Source organism: Thermobia domestica, chromosome 1, assembly GCF_964235325.1.
Source record: "Thermobia domestica chromosome 1, izTheDome1.hap1.1, whole genome shotgun sequence".
NCBI classification, from domain to species: Eukaryota; Metazoa; Arthropoda; class Insecta; order Zygentoma; family Lepismatidae; genus Thermobia; species Thermobia domestica.
The window spans coordinates 341,550,673-341,574,009 of NC_137454.1; the positions used below are offsets into that span (position 1 = coordinate 341,550,673).

A 23,337-nucleotide genomic window follows, 5' to 3' on the forward strand; every position below is an offset into this window, starting at 1 on the left:
CTTTTGAGCAGACGCAAAAATTATAATAAGAAAAAGATCTCAAAAGCAAGATTGGTCGAAGGACTAGCTGAACAGAAAAATAAAGTGAAGGAGGAGCACATGTTAAGAAAATTGATTAGCTGAAAGCGTGGAAAGTGATAATTAAATCTATAACATACCTGAAGAAGAAACTAAAATTCGGATTGTGTATATAGCATGGAAAACTGAATTACGATTAATTTGTTTATATTCTTAAATGCAGAAGTATCTGTTCAATTAATTAGAAGAAATGAAAATATGAATGATGAGTTATTAGGGATATGAATATGAATTATGAATACAATGCAGGCTAATGAACATGGTTTGGAACTCATGTTGTTATTTGTTCTACTACTACTGAATTGGTCCTAGTTAGATTAGTAACTGTGTAATGTCAAGAGTAGTGTCTTGATTGCTTACATTCATATTGTATGGATTAAGTGTGTGTAATGGAACAAACTCGTCGATTAAACCTCTAATTCTTCATTGCATTCTTGTAATTTCAATATTGGCAACTATCTGTTACGTTTTACAACGGAAATATCTGTTACTTTTAACGTATTATCACTCGGCACTATTTTCATCGTGTTAAACCGTTGTTGGAGATGATCAACTGTTAGAAATTGTAACAAAACTGCGGATGTTCATGTTATGCAATTCGTATCAGAATGTACTTATTGCAATTGGCTATTTCAGGTGCTGACTGAGTTATGCAGTCTCTCTGCCACATTCGCTCTACGGACCTTGACGTCTTTCAACGCTCGGCGATTCCTGTAATTGACTTTCTGTTCACCATTACTCTTTGCCGGAGCTGTTTAGTCACGAGTTCCGTCGGTTATCATCATCTTGGACACTATTCCTCGTGACACAGCTAACATGGCGTAACACACTAGCCACGTCAGATACACTTGCGCCAATGAACCGCGCACCCACAATTTAGCCCTTTGAAACTCCAAGTCTTTCATCCTGAATTACCACTGGCCGCTTCAACACGCGTATACAGCCTGACGACCTATACACAATCACCTGACATAATATTAACAATTACCAGGCGATGCACACGCATCCTTAGTGTTATTATCTCACATATTTTACGTACCAGTATTGTAAGTTATGTTTCCATTATTGATAACTATAAAATATTTAGCAGTAACTCGTCATTTTTTAAAAAAAAAAACTAAAACTACATTTAGCTTGCTTATAAATACGGAGACCAATTCTCTTTCTCGTCTCGCTTAAAATAATAGTTGGTAAGTTCACAGAATCAATATTCAGGATGGCATTTTTCGGTTTGCTGATTGCTTTGGAGGATATATCATTGGTGCCAGACAGTGGCGTATTTACGATTTTGTTTCGGGAGGGGCTTTGCTAACTTTCGGGGGGGGGGGGCTTTGCCTGAAAATATGAAAATTCTGCAAGATATTTCATATACTTTACTATAGTAAGTAAGATTTCGGGGGGGGCTTAAGCCCGGAAGCCCCCCCTAAATACGCCACTGGTGCCAGATAAGTCCAATGCCTCCCTGATACTACCGCATCCTGAATGTAATGCTCATCGGCGCGCAAAAACCCAGGTTCGATTCCCGATGGGAGCTCATGTAGTTCGGATCCCACGTTAAACTGTAGACCCATGTCGTCTGTAGCCTCGGTACTAAACAGAATGCTAAACTTGAAATTAATCAACTAAATATGTCACTACGGACCAAGAATAGTACATTATATGACTATTGTTTTATCATTTGATATGGAATTTAGCACCTCTTTCAATACTGAAGTCCTATACGACATGGACCTACATCTTGGTGAACAAAAGCTCCCATTGGGAATTAAACTCGGGTCTCGAGTGCCAACCATATAGCCATACGGAAAGCCTATGTAAGACTGAGGACAGAATAGTTTGAAGAAATTTAATATTTGCTAGGGCCTGCACAATCGACCGACCTGAACTTTGAGATATTTTGCGGTGAGAAGAGCAACTCTGGTAACATCCTACAACAGTTTCACATTGAGAATTAGTCATTGTTCACTAAATTTCTTTGACTTCAGTGCAGGACTTGTACTGATATTCCATTACGGGGAGTGGCAAAATCTGATTTGAGATTCCCACAACTTTTGCAGATTATGTATAATTTAGATTCCATTTCTATTCCATAAAAAAAATATTCATATTACTAAATTGAAAAAGGCACGACTAACTACAATAGCTGCGATTACGAAAGTTGTTCATTAGGTTAACTGTAAACTTGGCTGCAACAATACGTACTTATAAACAAACTAGGTACGCTTACACTATTATACATATGTATACTTATACTTACATGCACTTAAAAATACACAAATCTTGAGTAAAGTTAAAAAGAAGGTGAAAAATGGTTTTGAACATTTAAAAAAAGCCACGAAAGTTCAATTTTGAAGTCCGATAACCAATAGTAGACATCACAAACATAAATAGACATTGATATGCCTACCTATATTCTCTCTCATTTTCTGCCTTTCACAGAGCTCCGAAGGGGTCCAGCTGTTGAGGGTTGGCCCCCATTTGTTGTGGCTGTGCAGGAGGAACAGGTGTCTGACCCACTGCTCCGATCACTGGAGCTCCTATTCGAGGACTTCCCATCATCCCACCACCACCTAACATGCCTGCCCCACCCATCATAGGTGCTGCCCCCATTGGCCGCATGCCCTGACAAAAAATACTCCAGTAACTCTATTGTCCACTAGTAGAAATATTATCTACGAAAAAGCCACTACAATACTAGCATTAAAAGTTTTACATGTTTAAGAAATGAAAAAGTGCTTATAATTTTAAAAGAATATTTAACAGTGGTGCAAGTCAAGTATGTGAAGACTTCATGCATAGAAAAGTATCTTAAAATATATTGATTTAGCATTGCATTACGACCATGTTCGGATTACTTTTATCTGAAGAACCTTACCCTATAAACAACTTCGTTTTGTAAGATTCATACACGTAAAGTCGTTTGGTATATTTCGAGTAAGATTTCATTAAAAAAATAGAATTTAGAGACATTGGTGTTGTTCTGGTTACGAAATTACACGAAATTAATCCATAGTTACATAAACAGGCCCCTTTCATCTTACGGCAAAAGGAGATCATTAAGTATTAATATATATGTATATGCACATCTCAAAACTTGTGTAATATTGTAACAAAATACAATGTGTACACTCACATTAAACACTGCTAACTGCTGGCGCAAGTAATGAAAAACCAACATACATATGTACTGATAGTTTTAGGCGATTTCAAGTAGTAAATCAGAAATAAACTTCTGTGGCTGTTTCTATTGTCCACATATTTTAGTAACACCCAGTAAAATGTATGCTTCATGCAGAATGAACTGACAACAAATGCTACAATATGCACGCAAATTGAAAAAAAAGCTACAGACAACTAAGAAAGACTGTACTATGCACGGTTAGCTGGTTTCAACCAAGATGGTTTAAACCACGGTGTTCATAAAATCTTGATGAACACACATTTGTGGGTTATCACATTTCACTCCAGTATATTATTCGTATTATATTCAGACCTAAATTCCGCATTCATTACTCAGAGATTATACTACAAAAGCAACTTTTGTTTCTTTTTTATAAATTTATGAATGTTTTTGATTTTTTTTATAATTTGTTGTTGTTATTGTTATGCAATTGCAATCAAAGAAAAATTCTAAATATTGTTTCGTTTAATAATGTTTAGTATTGATAAAATATATCGAAATGCCATACTTTTTTGCGAGAGGAAGGTCATACAATCCCACGAGAGGCATTTACTGAAATCAGAAGTATCTTTGGTATCTATTTATGTATAAATGGGTCAGAGCCAAAGTGGACTCAAATAATTAGTATCTTTATTCACTTTTCTTACTGATATGCAAATTAAGTCGTCGTATTTCTTTAATTTGGACTAATAAAAGTCGTAGTGAACTAACTTGGACTACATTAGTTCTGTACTCTGCAGTATTTTGAAATTGCCCATATATAATTCTGTATAATGGCTTCACTTGTGCAACTGTGTCTTTTTGTTCTTCTGAAATGACTTGACAATTATATTAACAAATATGTAAAGATCAGTACAACGTATTTTTATCAAGAGTCCTTCGTGAGTGAGTCGGCAGACGTATCGCATTTTTGCCCAATTAGTCCCGATTTAGAGTCCAAATGGAGGACAATTTCTCTCAGGTGTAAACCGAGAAGCGGTTTGCATTCCGTTTTAGGCTTATATGACCCCTTCCAGCGTAACACGGTTGTTGCATAATAACACGAAGACGAATTGATATAAAGACAGAGCAGATTATTTAAACAAAAAACCTGGTTTAAACAAAAAAAAAAAAAAAAAAAAAAAAAAAAAAAAATTCAATAAAAATCATGGTTTTTGCCAACCCTGGTACTATGGCAAACCCTGGTACTATGGTACTATCGTCAAAATACTTATCACCATATACTACTATAGCTGTAGCAGCTGTTACCTTGTTCTTTCCTTTGATAATAGACGACAAAATTTATTTTTCTTGTTAACATCATATACTGTATTTAAAAAGACACTTAATACCATAAGCATATTCTGTAACTAAGCATCTGTTGAGCCGCTGCTGAGCACAAGTGAGAGGAATATCTTAATCCGTAAAACTTGTTTAATCTTTGTCTGACGAAATAATACTAAGAAATGCTCAAATATTAAAATAAAATAAATTGCAATGCTAATCAATATATTTATTTACTTTGAAAATATCTGCTAAACCTTAAGATAAATAATAGTTGCATTTACAGCATGCTTCACTTAGATCTACAGTTAACAATTTAATCCTAGTGAGAGTCAAATGGAGAAACAAAGAGATTTTTGTTCGATTGATATAGGTTGTATGCATATATACATTATTACATTTCATCAACAATAACTAAATTGTTTGCAATAATGATAATTCATTATGTTGTGGAATGTCTAGCAAGTGTTTTACTAAAGAATATACATAATGATTTTGTAGTTGAGTACTTTCTGAAATCTTTCTCAAAGAGCTGTTCATCTTTGATGAAAGTTGACACATCAAGAACGATGCTCTATTTCAATCGGTTGTTTCTCGATTATAATATGGTTAACAACAATAATAAAAGAAAGGAAATGAAGTTTTGTTCCTCTGTTAGCTTGAAAATAATATCCGTTGACTGCACGTAATGGAGAATTAATTGAGTCTCTATTGTGTGAATTGTTTATTATGGCATTGCAAATAATTTTCCTAGAAAACAAATCCATGACAGAGGTACCAGCTAAGACAGTAAATGAAGTACTTTTGAAGTGAATTTTGCCTACTAATAGTCTTATTTTAGAAATGTAGATTGCATTTATTCTGTTTGAGTGAACTAGGTATTAGGATGCGATTAAAATTAAAAACTAACAACCTCACATTCACCAATTCACAACTTACATAATTACTGCAGAGATGAATACTGTATCACAGTATTCTGTATCGTTCTCCTATTGTATAAACAAGGAGAAAACGTTAATTCGTTGATATGTACAATTATTCGTTAGTTAATTGACTACAATTATTTGACTACTCAATTAGAACTATCTAAACGCAATTTTCGCTAAATTTCAAATCTGAAGTTCAAATTTAAAGATGTTGAAAATTTAATTTCTTGACGTCTATAACTACAGACAATGCAGTACGAAAAACAATGGCTGATTTCTCTTATTTCTCAGAATATGATTTTTCTTTCTCTCTCTACAAATGTACCGAAAATTATTTTAACTGTATAGGTTTTAAATGAAGCATACTTTCTGCATGTAGAATACCACAAATACCAGAGTAAGAGAAATTTTATGCATCTGTGTGAAAGGAAGTCACAAAAATAAAATTTATATAATTTTACATATAATCAACACATATTTTAGAATAAAAGCAGATAACCAAGCTTATTTGAATGCAATATGTGGATAAATTTACGTGCACTATATACATAATACTTTGTAAAAGGAAGTGCTTTTTATAAATATTATATATAGAATTTTTTTCTGACATTGCACAGAATATTTTACTTAGACTACAAGAATAGATAATTGATCAATTTTTGTTCATTCTTCAAATAAGTGCTTTAATATACATTATATACAAGTACGTCAGATTTTGCTCAGGTTCATTACTCTGGTATCCTGGCATTTAAAATACTCAAATATATATTTTTTTCTTAATGTTACTGGGATTACCATCTTTCGTATATGGGGACCATAATATACTGGCAGAAACAAAGGTACTGAATTCAACAATAGAAATTAAAGTAAAGAATATTACCGCTGTAAAAGGATTAGAATATTATATTCACAGAGGTGTTTGTTTCTGATAAAAAATAAAGGACAGAAAGCATAAGTATAAAACAATTACTTAAATTACTACGTTTATCTGTAATATACTTATTACAGATACTTCTGAAAATAAAATAAAAGAACTGAAGAAACAAAGTATGATAAGGAAGATAAGAATTTTTAATCAACATTCCACAATGCAAGCAGAAGATGAAAAAAAAAAATTAAAATAATATATTTTTCGGTGTGTAAGACGATCTTTCACTGCCTTCAAAATACGGCTTAAAAACGGGGAGCGCACTACAAAATGAGTGTACAGGGCACAACCTAAGGAAAATACATAACCAGGTTTGGTTGTGCATGTGCATGAAAAAGAATGGATGGACGAAAATAGCATGAAAGTATGGTTTGACAAAGTGTAGGTAAGGAGAAATTGTAAGCTATTAAAGAAGAAAGCTCCTTTCAAAGTGTACGAAATGTGATCAAAAAATATGGTGAATAATTTTATTAGAAACAAAGTAATAATTTAATCTCCTTTAAAGTATTGTCCTTGGCTAGCAATGCACTTATCCCAACGCTGAATCCATGATTGCAAGCATTTATAGAAGGCTTATTTTGGAAGGGAGTCCAGCTGCTCTGTCGTGGTCCTCTCAATATTAGGAATAGTATCAAAACTTTTTCTTTAACCACGGTTTTAGTTTTTGGGAAAAGCCAGAAGTCGCATGGTGATGAATCTGGTAAGGTGGATATGGACAGTCAGGATACTTTTCCGGCCCAAAACTCGTGCATTAAAAGCAAGGTGTGAAGTGGCGCGTTCCTCTGGTAAAGAAGGAAGCCATTTGCTCTTTTGATCGGCGGTTAAAATGCTTTTCACGGACTCACAAGAAATGTTTAGTTCTTCGGAAAGCTCTCGAATAGTCATTCGCCTGTTGGAACAAATCATTTTTGTCACTTTTTGCACGTTTTCATATTTTTTCGACGTCAAAGGACGTCTTGATCGTTGCTCGTTTTCATCTACTTCTTGCCTAACCCACTCCTTGTCGCTTTTGCATCGCACACACCACTTGTAAACAGTTTTCAATGCCACCGGTTCATCGCCACTCTCAGATTTTAACATTTTGTGAGCTTCTTTGGCACCTTTCTGCAGCTTCGAACAAAACTTAATATTGGCGCGCGACAGACACTCTTAATACGTTCTCACTCTTCTGCCTCTGGAAGCCAACATGTCATAACTCGTTTAAACTCGACACTGACTGTACCAAAAGTTTGGCTACCGGGCTTACTAATTGAAATGGATACACCGATAGATGGCACTGTGCAACTATATTCACCGTACTTTTCGATCACACCTTGTACATGAAAGAAGAGTTGAACAAATGAGTTTATCAACTGACGCCGAATGGTGTTCGTCAAACGATCTTCAATTAGACACATGTTAAGACATCTTGGTCGAAAGTGAACGAACACACTGTCATTAAGTCTTTTGTGTGTATTGTCATTTGCTCTTGATGGAAATGAGTATATTTTTGAGTAAAGACGTTGACGATGCAGAGGAAGAAAAATACATTAATGGTGACAACGTAAGTAAAGAAAGAAGGTTCAAATGGCAATAATTGAGGTTTGTATATTTCTAAAAAGGCCAGTGCACTATTCAAAATTTATTACAGTATTTTATTTTTAAATCACAGTCACTTTTTTCTGTCAACTTAGTTTTTTCATTTAAAAAACTAAAATTTTGGGATCCGTCTTACACACTGGAAAATAAAAGCAAATAAAAACTTCGTGTGTCCTGAAGTTAAGAAATGTGTTAAACTGCTTTCTGAATTTAGAATGAGGAAAATTTTACTATTTGCTTCGAATGCTATTTGTTATAATGAATGAAACAGACAGGGAAAAGCCACAAGGATTAAACAGCACGAAAAATTATTACGAATGGATGGTTTCAAAATAAAATTATTCTATATATTAAACCGTCACTTGCTACATCATTGGAGTGTACCACATTTAATGTTTGGCCAAAATCTAAAACAGCAAAAGATGCATCCATATATTTAAGAAAACAATACTTCTATTTTAAAGGCTTTATTATTTCAGATTTAAAATTGTAACCGAGGAATTATAAGTTAGTTTGGCACTATAATTTCATTCGTTCAACCGAGTGATCAGTGCATCGCCTGAAACAATTGCTTACTCGTACTTTATTTCGATTTCTCTTCAACTTTTAGTCGCGAGGATGGGATCAATGGTAAAACAAGTTCTGACTAACAGTTATTTTGTTCATCGGCTTATTTCATGGCTTGGCTACTGATACATTAATCTTTCTTAAGTATGATGGATAAAATGTTTAGAAAAAAGAAAAAAAAATTGGTAGCACTGAAGAAACGGGAAAAGTAAAACAAAGTGTCCTTTAAGATATACGTATGTTCGATCCCCGGCCAAGTAAGTTTGTGGAGGACAACATCGTGTCCATGTTTTTTTCTCGGTGTACTCCCGTTTCCTCCCACATTTTAATTCTACTAATTTTCCCACCAAAATTTACTTGCCTCAATTATAGTCTCCTTTGGCCTAAAAGGCATAACGTGGGACGTTAAACTAAACTGATTTCATTTTCATTACGATATGCATATATACATCTTTAGTATGTCTATTTCCGTACAACCAAGTGCTGGGGCCGCGGTTGCTCGGTAGTAGTGTGCTCATTTCAGGCGCAAGAGACCCCGGTACGATCCCAGCTCCCACTAAGTGGGCTTTGCAGTGCAGAAATGCCATGTGCGTGGATTGTCTCCGAGTTCTTCCGTTTCCTCCCACTTTCTCATTTCCACCATTATCATCCATCTCATCTTCCCCATTTTCCTTAGCCTTCATGCATAATTGTAGGACGTTAAATTAAAATGAAGTGCTTACTCACTCCATTAATATTCTTACATAAACAACGAAATAAATGGAACACTGTCTTTACTTCCTTCCACAGAATTACATCACAAATGAAAGAAAATAGTTCTTTAATTTGTTCCAAGGTTATTGGCAAACGAATATGAACATGGTGTGAAGTTCAATAAGAATATAATTATTTCAATGTATTAAGTATAGGTTGTACAGAAGTGAAAGAAGGAATTCTTTCGCCAAAGTCTCAGAAGAGAGCAAAAATACGTTCAACCCTCTTCTTGTAATTTTAACTCAAAAGACCTGCAGTCTGCAAGTATAATCTGCAGGTAGATGTTTGTACCAGGCAGGTAGTAATTGCTGAAAATCAATATGGGGAAATTATCACTGAATTTTTTTTTGAGTAAAATAAGCAAAAGAACTCATACATAGTAGTTTATCAAGGTTTATTATTTGTTATAATGGATTTATATATGAAAATATTTGTTCTATCCAGTGGTGTCATTCAAATCTATTAAAAAAAAATACAAACGTGTATTATTATTGGGATACGGGGGCTGTGGTAGAGCGCTCGTCCCTGGTGTAAGGGGTTCCTGGTTCGATTTCAGATATGAGTTTGTGATTGGCATAGTTTCCGTGAGTTTTGTTGGTGTTTTCCTGTTTATTCCCACATTCTCATTTCTCAAATTCTTCCATAATCATTCATTTTCATTAATCATATGTTTTCTCTAAATTACACCAAGGAATGTAAAACTAAATATTTGATCTCATTTCATGGTAAGTAATTCATATTATGTATGCTGAGGGATCTACATTTACGAATTAGGAATTCATGGAACTAGTCCAAGATAATAGTAATCCCAACATGACATCCATGGGACACCCCGACTGTTATACACGATGTCTTCAAAAATATACAATACTCCCTTAATAGCACGTATAACCATCTTGAGTAGTCATAAAAGCAACTATTCGGGAAAATACCCGATTGTATAAATACTGAATGTCTCAGGTATGGTAGCCCACGGTCATTGTACACCTTTGGTGTATCTGGATGATGGTCGTTGCTGGAGCATTTTTTTTTCATATAGATAAATTGTTACAGTAACTTAAATATTTATTTTGGCCAACATCAATCAACACGCTTAACAACACTTTATATAGTGTTATGCACATTTTCTAAACGTACACGTAAAACACTTTTTCTTAATTCTATTCTATTCTATTATAAACCACAGGAATTTTAAAGGTTTACACTATTTCAGGTTGAAAAATTTGACCATGTAACTGTTATGGTGATCTTAAAAACACTTAAATCATATGTACACAACTGAAGCTTAATTGCTCCTGCTTAACTATACAGTAATTCTACTCTTATTGAGAAAATGCCATATAGTGGTATGGTCATGAAGTTGTATAGTATTACTGTCTTCTTCGAGGTAGCGGTTCCGTTTTTAATGGAAGTTTTCTGAGAGGTCATATTTTGGACCCAGAATACTAGTAATTCAAACAATTGGACTAAATCAATTCAATCATTTTTTTCTTCTGGACAAGTATCAGGTCCGTATTTAGCATTAACAGAGAGCCCTTTGAATTTTGCCAAATAAATTGTGGTTGTTAATTATTAATAAAAATTTCAAGAATACAAAATTTGTTGGCTCTTTAGTTGGTTTATGAAGAAAAATATTCTAACTTAGGAACTAAATGAGGTCGTAGTTAGCGCAAATCTTGAGATTAAGAATTTCATAGCTACATTTAAGGCTTGTACATCAAACATTGAAGTGTTTCTTTAAAAGGTGCGAATTTTGTAATGGGCCCGAGTATATATATGGGAGTCATGTTTGACGTCATAAGGTATGCTTGACATCTGGTAGTGCGACTCGAAAATTATAATGCCATATGGAAATCCTAGTTGTCTGGTGGTGACCGTGAGGGAGTGGATCTGAGTTATTGTGTTGAATTGGAACAACGCTACAACAGCGTGCTTTACATGAATCTCGAAATTTGAAGAGCCATTGAGAGAATGGAAGAGGGGCAGACCTAGAACGTGAGTGAGATTCTCATGGCACCTGGCGCAGGTATCAACTCAAACCATATGCAACTGACATGGAAAGTGATCTTTATGCACGAACGTCGTTGGTTTGTGTTCCACTACCGGGAGTAAAGCATAATGCACATAGAAACTGGGATACAGAAGATCGCGAGTGAAGTTCCGTTCCCTTTTCAGATAAATAGTGCTTTAGTCTGTAGTTCAACAATCGATGCATACTGGAAAACAAGAAGTGGCAATTGTTCCGACTGTGTGCATGAAATATCCCAATATGATAGAGGTGGAATTATGGAGTCGACGTGCATCTCTTGTGACCAAGTACCGATCAGCATGATTGAGAATGGTAGTTTGACAGCCCACCGGTCCAGATTAGATCCCCAGGCTTCATATTGCGTCGTTGGCTACAGCAGTCATTTCTAGTTCATTTTCATGGAAAATTCTCGTCCTATCGTGCATCTATGGTGGACAATATGTTACAGGAGAGCACAGCGAGGATTGTTTGGTCACATTTTTCCCTGGATCTTAACCCAATAGAATATATATAAGACACCCTGGGAAAATGCATTGCACTTCCGCCGACACCTCCAACTCTGCAAAAGCTGGAATTGGCCCTTTTGAAGGAAGAGGCTGCCTCACAATATCATCGACAACCTCTTTTAGTTCATGCCAAACAGGTGTGCAGTGGTGTTAGCAGTTCAAGGGGATCACAAACCTTACTGAAGTTTATTTGCTGTTGTGCACATGTCCGTCAATATCAACTTCTTCACAATTATATAATTACCTGCCCTGTCATTTGCAGAAATACCGTGCAGTAGCCATAATACTTCATTACAAGACTGCATCGGCTAAGGAACCGAAAATCAAGCTCACACAAATAATCTTTTGCAAAATTTCCAGGGTGATTGGTCGTAATTAGCTGATCCCCTAAATGTTTTGTACATTTTATATTTATTTATTTGAAGTGAAGTTTCTAACTTTATTTAGAACCTAAATAGGAATCGAAATATTTGGCAGATATAGTTTAAAGAATAGTACAATTATTATACGAAAGGTGTAATGGGAAAAAGTTTCGGCTAAAAGAAAATTTATTTTGTTTTTACTGCATGAACTTCTAGAATGCGTATTTAACAATGAAATACTCTTAAATTTCGATAACACTACTATTACTTCATTATATTATTATTATTATTATTATTATTATTATTTTACTCCAAATTATGCTATGCATAAATGACGGAAGTCTCATGGAGGAGTCAAGCAGTTTCGTCACTTCCGCTGTTAACCAAAGTAAAGATTCCAAAAGTCACATTTTCGGTCCCAAACAAAACGTCTGCTAGATAAATAAAGCATACGCCAGTGTTTATGTTTCACTATTTCCTACCTTCCTACCTTTCTTATTTTTAATCAGCTTGTTCTTTAAATCATCTTTCAGAAATTTAAAAAGAAAGTGCTATTCTCTCATTATATTATTCGAAAAAAAAAAAAAAAAAAAAAGTAAATTCCATATGTTGCGCAAGGCTTTGGACTCCACCGGACACAAATGATGCCGGAAGGACCAGCAGAAATACATCATGCCTAATTCATCCATAGAATGGTTATGTCCGTCCGTCCGTATGTCCCAACAGGTATCAGAACAAAAATGGTAAGATATGTCAAGAACTAATTCTTGCAGTCGATTCAGCGTCCCAAGAATAAATTCCATCTCCTCCACTAACCCTCTATTCAAACCAGAAGTGGTAGAAATAAACCATTTCCAGCTTCAACATTGGTCGCCTCAGTAGAAAACCAATAATAGGTACAGACAAGCTGTTCTTTTTGCGATCAATTCATCGTCGTGTGGTTCAAATTTACTAGTACTTCCAGTTTCATTATTGATTTCCATAGAGCAAAAACGGGAAGAAAGCGGTTCTTTGGAATTGATTCAGCGTTCCAAGAACACGTTCCAGCTCCTGCAATAACCTTGTATTGAAACCGAAGTGGCAGAAAAATAAAGTTTATTTCAGTAGAGCAAACATGGTAAAAGATATCGAGAAGCAGCTTTTCGGAATCTATTCAGTGTCCCTAAATTAGGTTTCACCTCCTCCATTAACTCTATTTAAACCGGAAGTGGAAGAATTGGTAGAGATGTTAAGTAAGAGGACTTGAAATAAATTACATGACCGTTTAATTATGGCAACGTATATTAATTATTCTAAATATCTATACCTTTATATTCTTATCGCCTTTACGGATGAAATATGACTCACTCTTATATTGAAAAAATAAATATTTAAAGAAAAAATATACGTATACAACAACTATAGATAACTATTAATACGGAACCATTACTTAGTGTGCGAACATTAAGAACACAAACTTATCTTTCGAACATAATATGAATTACTCTCGTTGGTAATTACAGGGTGTTTCAAAAAGACACGGCAAAAATTCAGGGGCAGATTCCTGATGGGTAGACAAGTAAAAAAGTTCATATGAACATATGTCCGGAAATGCATCGTTACAGAGCTATGGCCACTGACACCACCTGACGGTGTGAAATAGTCACCTTCTGTCCGGAACTGTTTCCCGACGTATTACCAGAGTGTCGTGTGTGAAAGAATATGCAACACAGGTTCGAACGAAAATAATTATGCCGATTGCGCGTTGAATGGTGCAAGAATCAGGAAAAAGGGGATCTGTGGAGACATTTAAAGCCGTTGGTCTACGCATCTGCTGTGGATACTGAGGAGACGCTTCGTATTCGTATCGAAGCAGCTTGCCAGCGACTACGGAACACCGCTTGTACTTGGGCACGCGTTCGTTCATTCATGCGGCGACGGGCTGCAGCTTGCATTCGGGCAGAAGAAAGACATTTTCAGCACTTACTGTAAGGTACTACAGTATCGATTTTGTAGCGCTGGTGATGCACACAATTTACTGTTTGTGGTTGTAACTCTTGTTTGATGCTGGTTCTTTGGACTTTATGATTATCCCTGTGTCGTTTTGCTTTTCTCACTGCCATTTGTATTAGTGTTGCACTTTCCAATACGGACATTAAAAATACCAATTATTATGCATTATTTGCGAGTGCTTTTTTTCTGATTCTTGTACCATTCAACGCGCAATCGGCATAATTAATTTCGTTCGAACCTGTGTTGCATATTCTTTCACACACGACACTCTGGTAATACGTCGGGAAACAGTTCTGGACAGAAGGTGACTATTTCACACCGTCGGGTGGTGTCAGTGGCTATAGCTCTGTAACGATGCATTTCCGGACATATGTTCATATGAACTTTTTTACTTGTCTACCCATCAGGAATCTGCCCCTGAATTTTTGCCGTGTCTTTTTGAAACACCCTGTATAATACTAGAGTGCTCCGAGTCTTTTTTGAGTCTTACTCCAAAATATCAGACCAAAGTGGCCTACGAGAAAAAATTGCTCAATTTAATAATTATTAGTGCTGCGCACAACCTCAAGTTTTCAATACATAAAATATGGGGCAAAAATACCTTGTAAGTTTGGAAAAATACATGTATTATTAAGATAATAACTATTAAATTATTTAGAGATATGACGGAAATATCATCAAATGTGTGTTGTGAAGATACCTAAAACGATGTCACTTTACCCCATTCCTATTAAAAATTGTGGGCCTGTATCCCAGATGACCGCTATGGTGATAGTATGCAGTAGATAATTCAGTTCTACTTCCATTGCCACTATACAAGATATGGCATCACTCTCACTAGCCATGCCAAACTTACAAAGTACCTTTCCCTTATATTGTAAATCCATTCAAACTTTTTGAGGTCGCGTGCGGCACCATTTAATATTACTCAATTGAACTAATGTCTCATAGAGAACAAATTTATAGGTAAAAAAAAAAAAAAAAAACATCTCCGAAGTCGGAAAATAACGGGATCCTACTGTAATACGTGTTAGGTCCATTTTCAATGTTAGGTTATTGGAAATAAAATCATCGCTAGAAACATACGGGTAACATCTCTCGTAAATATCTGTTTGATAAAATGCTTACCGTTTGATTTTACCTTGTGGCTTTCCTGTCTATTCCTTACAAACTTATAGATTCTACAGTAAAAGGGCTACTTACACTTCAAGTCCGTTCGATAAAATTACTTAAATATTAAAAAAACTCGTACCACGGACGTACAACAGAAGCAAAATTAAAAGCTTTAGTATGAATTTTTCAGTCGTACTTGCTTATATCTAAGAAATTCAGAAGTGAAGTATCAACTACTGTCAATTTCTTACCATCTGCTGCATTGCAGGAAACTGGCCTCCAACCGGCATTCCCCCAATGCTCTGACCCTGAAAAATTGATTTTTCTAAGCAATACCAAGCCATAGCATAAGACTAGAAAAACAACGTTTATACAAACTTGGTATTGAAAGAAAAGACGTAAATAATCGAATTATGTAGATGTAAGGAACAATGTTTCGCGCACCTACATAAATAACTATGTTCACCTATCCTATCATTACACTAACGAAAACACAAACTTATCTGATTAACAAAACAATATATTCAGATTAGGAAACTACATACGTGTGACAGTTTCGCCAACTAACACTTTGGCTTCATCAGATATTATGAGATCAATAGTGTCTGAGGAAGCCGAAGTGTTAGTTGGCGAAATTGTCACATATGTAGTTTTCTAATGTGAATAAATTGTTTTGATCATCAAATTGTTTGTGTTTAATTATATACAAAGCAAAGCTTTTACTTATGGAAAATAAAACTAAAACAATTTGACAAGTATTGCGGAACTAGTTACGAATCATTTTTGAGTATTCGTTACTTGTAGTATCCAACAATTTTCAAATGTTTTTTTTACTTGAAGCTTGTTTTCTGGATTTCCTTTCTTACTGCGAAGAACTGTCATAATTGTTATATTCTTTGAGGTTTCAAAGTAGCATATTTCAATTTAGAAAGTTAATTGTGCTTTTGTACGAGTCATAAAAATAAATAAAACTAGGGCTTAAAACAGCTGTGTGGAAATTTGGACACACGACACTAGCTCCCCTCATAAAAGTACATTATCCTCTCCTAGTCCCGCCCTCAAAAACATTTTTCCTTTTCTATTTCACATTGTTGTTATCAATAACAGTGTTATGACTCCACACCAACAATGTATGAAATTTTAATTTGTAGTGACACGTTTCAAATCGCTCATACTGCGTAATGAATTTAAACTTTTGTGTGCAGTATCCTGCATTGCATCGCATATTGGTACTTAACTTCAATTTGTGTTATTGTATATCACCTTTGTGACAATCTGTGCTGTGCCAATGTGTATTAAACTGTATTTGCTGCATCACATAATAATACTCGGAAAAAATAAAAATTTTAACGGGTTAAAACTGAACATCAAGCTCATGAAAATATAATAAAATTTAATATCAGAAAAAGTACCGGTTAAAATAACTTCAAAAATAATTAATTAAAGTTACTATGCAATGAAAATAGCCTTCAGTTTAAAACGTTCCGTAAAATTTATTGGATACAGAACGGTATTTGAAAATTAATCTAGTATGAAAAGTGACTGTGTTCGAACAAAACTGATCATTAACAAAATTAAAATACGGTACCATAAGATATTAATTTCACATATTTGTGTGAAAAACCTTAAGAATTATTTTTTAATCATTACGAAATTTTAAATGACTATCGATTAAAAATTAACTCACGGAAAATTTAATGAACTTTTTAACTAATAAATTCAATCGTTAATTGTTTAACCGATTAGTTACAAACCTATACGTAATAAAATTCTAAGCAATCTTAATAATCCAGTACTTGAACTAATTTGGCACCCCTCTGTGCAAGAAATGGCCGGAAATGGTGTAGTACACTTGACAAGAAGTCCAGTTATTACTGATACTCAACTCAGCTCAACTCTTCTCATCTAGTATTATTTGTCAGGTTAAGATTAATGGTGTTACCAAGTTTGCCCACGAGTATTTGTTGTAATTGGAACACATTGGGTTTAGAGGTCATCCCAACCATTTTTCTTGATTATAATTTGACGTTTATGGGAAACAAAAATTGAGAAAAGGTTTCAGCCAAAGCTTTTAATGGTATTCGAGATGGTTTACGTTGCCTGCGTGGTTTTAATACACATAGTGTTAATTTCATTTAACTATGTGCTGGATGAAAAAAAGGTGTTTAGGAGAATAACAGTAGTAATTAATGTAGAGTAAGCTTTAGCTTATAATCGAAGTAGACAGCCTAAATAATAGATGAACTTCCACGGCTACAACAACTGAGTTAAACCCATTCATTTCAAAGTAATTGGACTACTCTTACAGCCAATATGTTATAATGACAACAAATATTCCTGGTCTAACTCATTAACAACATTAATCTTTACCTCACAATAGTATCCTTTTACACTGTTTCAGTTCTTTCTATAACTTGCTGATGAACGGCCCAGTCTTAAAAAGCAAAATTAGTTCCATTTACTTATTAGTTGGTTAGTACACTTTTGCTTCATCACCGAAGTACCTTTTATTTTGGTTTTCACTTTCGCGCTAAGATTTCGTTGTTCTAGACATAAAAATTAAAATTAACTTTGAATATGCACGATATGATTACCGAAATCACACTAACGTAACTACGAATAATAGTCTTTCACGATAAATTTCTCTTTCAAATTCAACAAAGAAAGCTACCACTGAGTTACCGTGCCCCCCCCAAAAAAGAAAGAGGAAAGTATTTGTGCATTGAGTGAAGAAAATTATTGGAAGAAATTGCTGTGAATATAAACTTATGTAGCGGCGACTGTTAAGTCCATTTCGGTAAATTTACGTAACAAGAAAAATAATAGCGTAGTGATATATACTGTCACTTATAAATAACTATGTCAATTGTAACTGAATAAAAAGTGTTGCAATAAATGCCTCATGCCGCACTTAAGTTTATATTTAAATATACGAATGAGTTCCTTTTGACACTGTGGAACTACGGCAGATTTCCAAACTACAGGAGTCCAATGTTCTAAACAGAAGAAAGATTTATCTGTTCGGTTTCAATAACCATTTTATGGAGGAATGCTCAATCAATCAAAAAACAATTTCACGCTATCTTTTATCGTTTATCCAATATAGATATATTTATTAAAAGCGGAAGTTGTAGTAAATTCTACTACTTCCAGTTTTAGTAGACGGTTATGGGCAGAAATGGCAACTGTTCTTATAAAACAATCTGTATTTTAAAAAAAAAGAAGAAAAAGTTTCTCGCTCTCTCTTACCGACAACCAATTTTCTGGACACTAAATTCGTATCTTAAAAAAAAAAAAAAGTCGCTGATCCTTATTTATTAGCACTTTTGCTCTATTTATCAATATTGAAATCATAAGTTACAACGGATTTCGACCACTTTGTTTCAGTCGAGTGATAAGACAAGAGAGGTTTGTTCATAAGATGCTGAATTCATATATATATATATATATATATATATATATATATATATATATATATATATATATATATATATATATATATATATATACAAAAAAAAACACTTTTTCGCAATATTTTTACAGTTCTCGATATATTGCGATTAACATAAACGCAAATGACAGAGAAACCGGTTACAATTTTAAAACTTCCATCTCCAGCTATTAAAACCAGAATTGACCTATTACCATTTCTAGTTAGAATATTGGACCGTACAGTTTGTAAGTCTACCGAAGATTGACAATGTAAAACAAAACCAACTTATTTTTACATTAGTTTGAGTTGACTGTAGTTGTAATCTATCCTTAATTATCTGTTTTGCTTACCATTGGTCTGTATCCTGCACCTGTCGTTGCTGCCATGGGCTGTGGCGTCCAGCTTGCGGTTCCAGTTTTCGCTGCATTCTTTGGCGAATTCCACTGCACGCCCCTAAAATTAAGAATAAATATTTTTAACAAATCTAAACGAAGTCCTCCTGGTTGTGTTTCGATCGGAATTATTAAATTATACTGTGCATTGCTATAAGCTCCCTCCGAGAGAGACAGAGAGAGAGAGAGAGAAAAGAGAAAGAGCGAGTGAGAGAGAGAGAGAGAGAGAGAGAGAGAGAGAGAGAGAGAGAGAGAGAGAGATAATGATGTTTGTTTTAAGGGAAGGAATCCAACTTAGAGAAAGTAAAATATATACAGTTCACGATAATGTTTATAAAAAAAAAAAACCTGGCCACTAAACTCTGGAAAGCAGTATAACAATATTAAAAATAGTCTTACTTCCTGTTATATGAGTTTTCTTTTTTTTCTTTTTTCTTTTTAAAGTTTGCAGTAACTTTTTTTTTTTTTTTTTTTTTTTAATATGACTTTTAGTAAATTCATTGTGGTACATCTTTCAACTTCTATACCATATTAATTTCTAATTTGAATGATTCTAATTTAACGCCCCTTTACAGCATCAAGATCTATACACATGACACTACCTGCGGCTTGACGACGGAATCAGATTCCCACACTACCCGAAAATTAGAAATATTACAATATTTACCGATAACTCATTACATTATGACAATCTACCTAATAAGATTATAACTTCTTTCCACCTACAGGCAGACTGGAAATGTATCAATTTGGTGTGATGGCAATAGGTATATTGGGTTATTACAAGGAGCGTTCAGTAAGTTCGACGCCTAACATATAAAGAGTAGACGAATGTTTGAAAGTACGTACTTAGATTTTTACATAACTTATCCTGATAGCAACGTACTTAGCACATCGATCAGTATAATTTAGAATACTAGGGAAAAACTTTTTTTTTGTCAATCCCTTAAAACAGTATTGTACAGCAAAAAAGATCAACTCACTATTGTCGCTGTATCATTAACTAAGCAAGTACTTCTTTGGTTTATGAAACAAGGAAAGTCACTTGGAACCAATTCTGGAGACTAGAATAGACTCTGGAATCCGCACTGCTGAATACCAGTTTTGGAAACAGGTGCTCGCTGGGTATCGTAGATATCTTGGGTATCAACGTTCTGCACCGTAATAAAATCCAACAATACAAACAGCGCCTTGTAGTTTTGTTCCTAAGTAAAAAAGGCTAATGCAAACGTTTTACCGAGTTTCATCATCCCACGATTGTTGTGCTGCCTTTAGGCTTAGAACGTAATGAACATTCCTCGTATCTAGAACTACACCCTCCATTCCAAAAGAAACCGAACTTTTGAAAACAAATAGTACCACTAGTGCCATCTGTTGTAATATTTTACCGGTAGATGGCGTAGTCCTTCATTGACAACTGGTATAAATGTCATGACATTTGGATGCACGGCAACAAAGTTACTGCGTTTCAACTGTCAGTGCATTGTGTACATCGGTCGGAAAATGAGTTTCAAACAACGAGCTGCAATTGAGTTTTGTGTTAAACTGGGTAAAACTTTTAGTGAAACGCACCAAATGCTACACAATGCATATGGTGATGAGTGTCTATCCCGTACGCAAGTTTACGAGTGGTTCAGGCGATTCAAATCGGGTAGAGAGACGCTGGATGATGACGAAAGATCAGGCCGTCCCAGAACCGGATTATCGGAAGAAAACATCGAAAAAGTGCGTGAATTCATCAAACATAACAAAAAATCGTCGGTGAAAGTTATTGAAATGGAATTAGGCATTCCTCAAACAACCGCATACCGCATTTTGACCGAAGTTTTGGGCCTTAAGAAGGTTAATTCGCGGTTTGTACCACACAAACTCACCGAAGACCAAAAAGTTGATCGAATTGCGCATTGCAAAGACATCGTTAAAAGTGCTCGGCAGGATCAAAACTTCTTGAAATCGATTGTAACTGGTGACGAGACGTGGTGTTTTGAATATGAGCCCGAAACAAAGCGGCAAAGTGCTGAATGGAGAGCGCCGGATGAAGGAACACCCAAAAAAAGTCGCTTGGTGAAGTCAAAAGTTAAGGTGATGCTGATTTGTTTTTACGATTCAAAAGGAATTATGCACAAAGAATTTGTTCAGCCCGGCCAAACAGTCACTGGAGAGTTTTACTTAGGCGTCATGAAGCGTTTGCTGGCAAGAATTCGTTGTATTCGGCCCGAATATCGCGAAATCGGCAGTTTGACTCTCTTGGACGATAATGCACCATCACATCGTTCGCGACTTGTAACTGAATTTTTGGTCAAAAATCACATTATTCGGTTGCATCATCCGCCCTATTCACCAGATCTCGCTCCGTGCGATTTCTATCTGTTCCCGAAACTGCATTTGGCGATGAAAGGAAAGTGGCACGCATCGATTGATGCCATTGAGAAGGCGACGACCGCCGTCCTAAAGACCATTCCAATAAAGGACATGGAGAAGTCGTTTGACAACTTGTTGGAGCGTGCAAATATGTGTATCGATGCAGAAGGGGAATATATTGATTAATAAAAATGATTTGTTCCAAAATGTACATTCTTTTTCGTTTTTTTTTAAACGTTCGGTTTCTTTTGGAATGGAGGGTGTATAACCATAACAGGTCCGTCAAATCACGTACATTCCGACGTGATGGCGATGAAGTGCGAAAACGCTTTTCTAATCGAACAACGTATGTTCGATTGAACTTGTAGAGTACTGAAAGCAGATAATCAATACCTAGTAAGAAAATTTTAAGTTGCGACAGAAGAGAATATAATAAAGTGAGAAAAAGTTGTTGAGGCAGCAAAGTGCCAACAATATTAGGTTTATTGTGATACTTCAAAAGTGAAACACAACATTTTGTTATACAATTGTTACTGTCAAACTAGAAAGAATTACAATTATTCTAGAAATTATTGTACTGAATAGAAAAATTGAACATTTTTTCCATTAGTAACATAGAATAATACAATTGTATAATGTGAGACCAACATAGTCTTGTTTCTGCAAAACAGAACATGCATATGCCATTATCATTCAACCGTAATCAGTACATTTGAGCTCCCTGTCGACAAGGTTAATGAGAAATCTGGATTTGTCGTATCAGGTGACGAGTTTCCAAACGTCCACGGTTCAACTCTATGTTAATTTCACTTGCTGTCGTCGATGCAAGGTAATTAGTATTGAAAGTCAACTTTGTCTACGGTCCAAACACACAAAAAGTTCGACTGTGCTATATTAAAGAAACAATGTTCTGGTTACCATTATTACAACAACTGCTACGATTTGAGTGTTGGTAGCCATTCGATCAATATATGAATGGATGTCGTTCATAGTTTGTCTCTTGTGCTCTTTAGAAACGTATTCGCACCAATAATACAGAAAAAGCCCACAAGCCACATTGCTTCAGAATACTGATTCAAGGTGTTGTATCACCACAATCTGTTCTTCAGCAAACGCTGATAATCGGCTGCTTTTCTAATTTTTAGACAGCACAGATTACTAACAGAAAGCGCCGGGATATCTGTTCTATGACCTCGATATCAGCTCTTGTTCCTTTATCAATCGGATTCATTTATCACGGGCAGGAGTGATTATAACAAAATGGCTCATATATATCTATACTTATCCTAACATTTCAATGATTACATTATTTAGTGTAATGACCAGGGCCCGGATCTTGTTGACCTAAAATTTTCTAGAAAGTGGCCTAAAAATGACACTAAAATTCCTGTAAAATGCCCCTAAAATTCACAAAAATTGACCTAAAACTTGTGTTTTCTTAAATGTTTATTTCGTAAAACATTGATATTTTAAAAATATCCATTGAATTTTAATTAACGTTTATCGCTCATATTCAAAAAGTTTTGTTTCAGTTAGTTGCAGTCCATTGATCATTTATGTCCGTTGATCAGTCCATTATACGGCATTGTAAGTATTGAAAGCGTCAATTCACTCCCGAGTTGAAACTAAGAAGCACTCTTAAATAATAAAAGTTCGCAAGTGCAGACTACATGAAAATAATAGATAAAAACCTGTTTAAAATCCTTGTACGCCTTCTAATCCATTTTTAGTTATTCACGTGATCACATCCTTTGTGGTCAACAACCCAAAACTATCTGTTTGGACACCTACCAACCCCCACCTTTCGTTAACCAGTTACAGTTTAGTTTTCATTAGCTTGTTAAGAATGCAGTTTTTCCACACCCAATAGTCAGG

The 23,337-nt window shown here is 35.0% G+C and overlaps 1 protein-coding gene across 4 annotated transcripts in view; it reads right to left on the bottom strand.

Annotated features, from left to right (window-relative positions):
• Positions 1-2,466: 2,466 nt before the first annotated feature.
• The window catches only part of lap (phosphatidylinositol-binding clathrin assembly protein lap), a 209,058-nt gene continuing 188,187 nt past the window's right edge, over positions 2,467-23,337 (bottom strand). For all 4 annotated transcript variants that reach the window (XM_081729828.1, XM_081729812.1, XM_081729821.1 and 1 more), the window contains 3 exons: positions 19,060-19,162; positions 15,528-15,584; positions 2,467-2,700 (listed from right to left, as the gene is read on the bottom strand). In XM_081729828.1, coding sequence (XP_081585954.1) covers positions 2,512-2,700; positions 15,528-15,584; positions 19,060-19,162 — 349 coding nt within the window. In that variant the 3' untranslated portion in view covers positions 2,467-2,511. The remainder of the gene's footprint in view (positions 2,701-15,527; positions 15,585-19,059; positions 19,163-23,337) is intronic.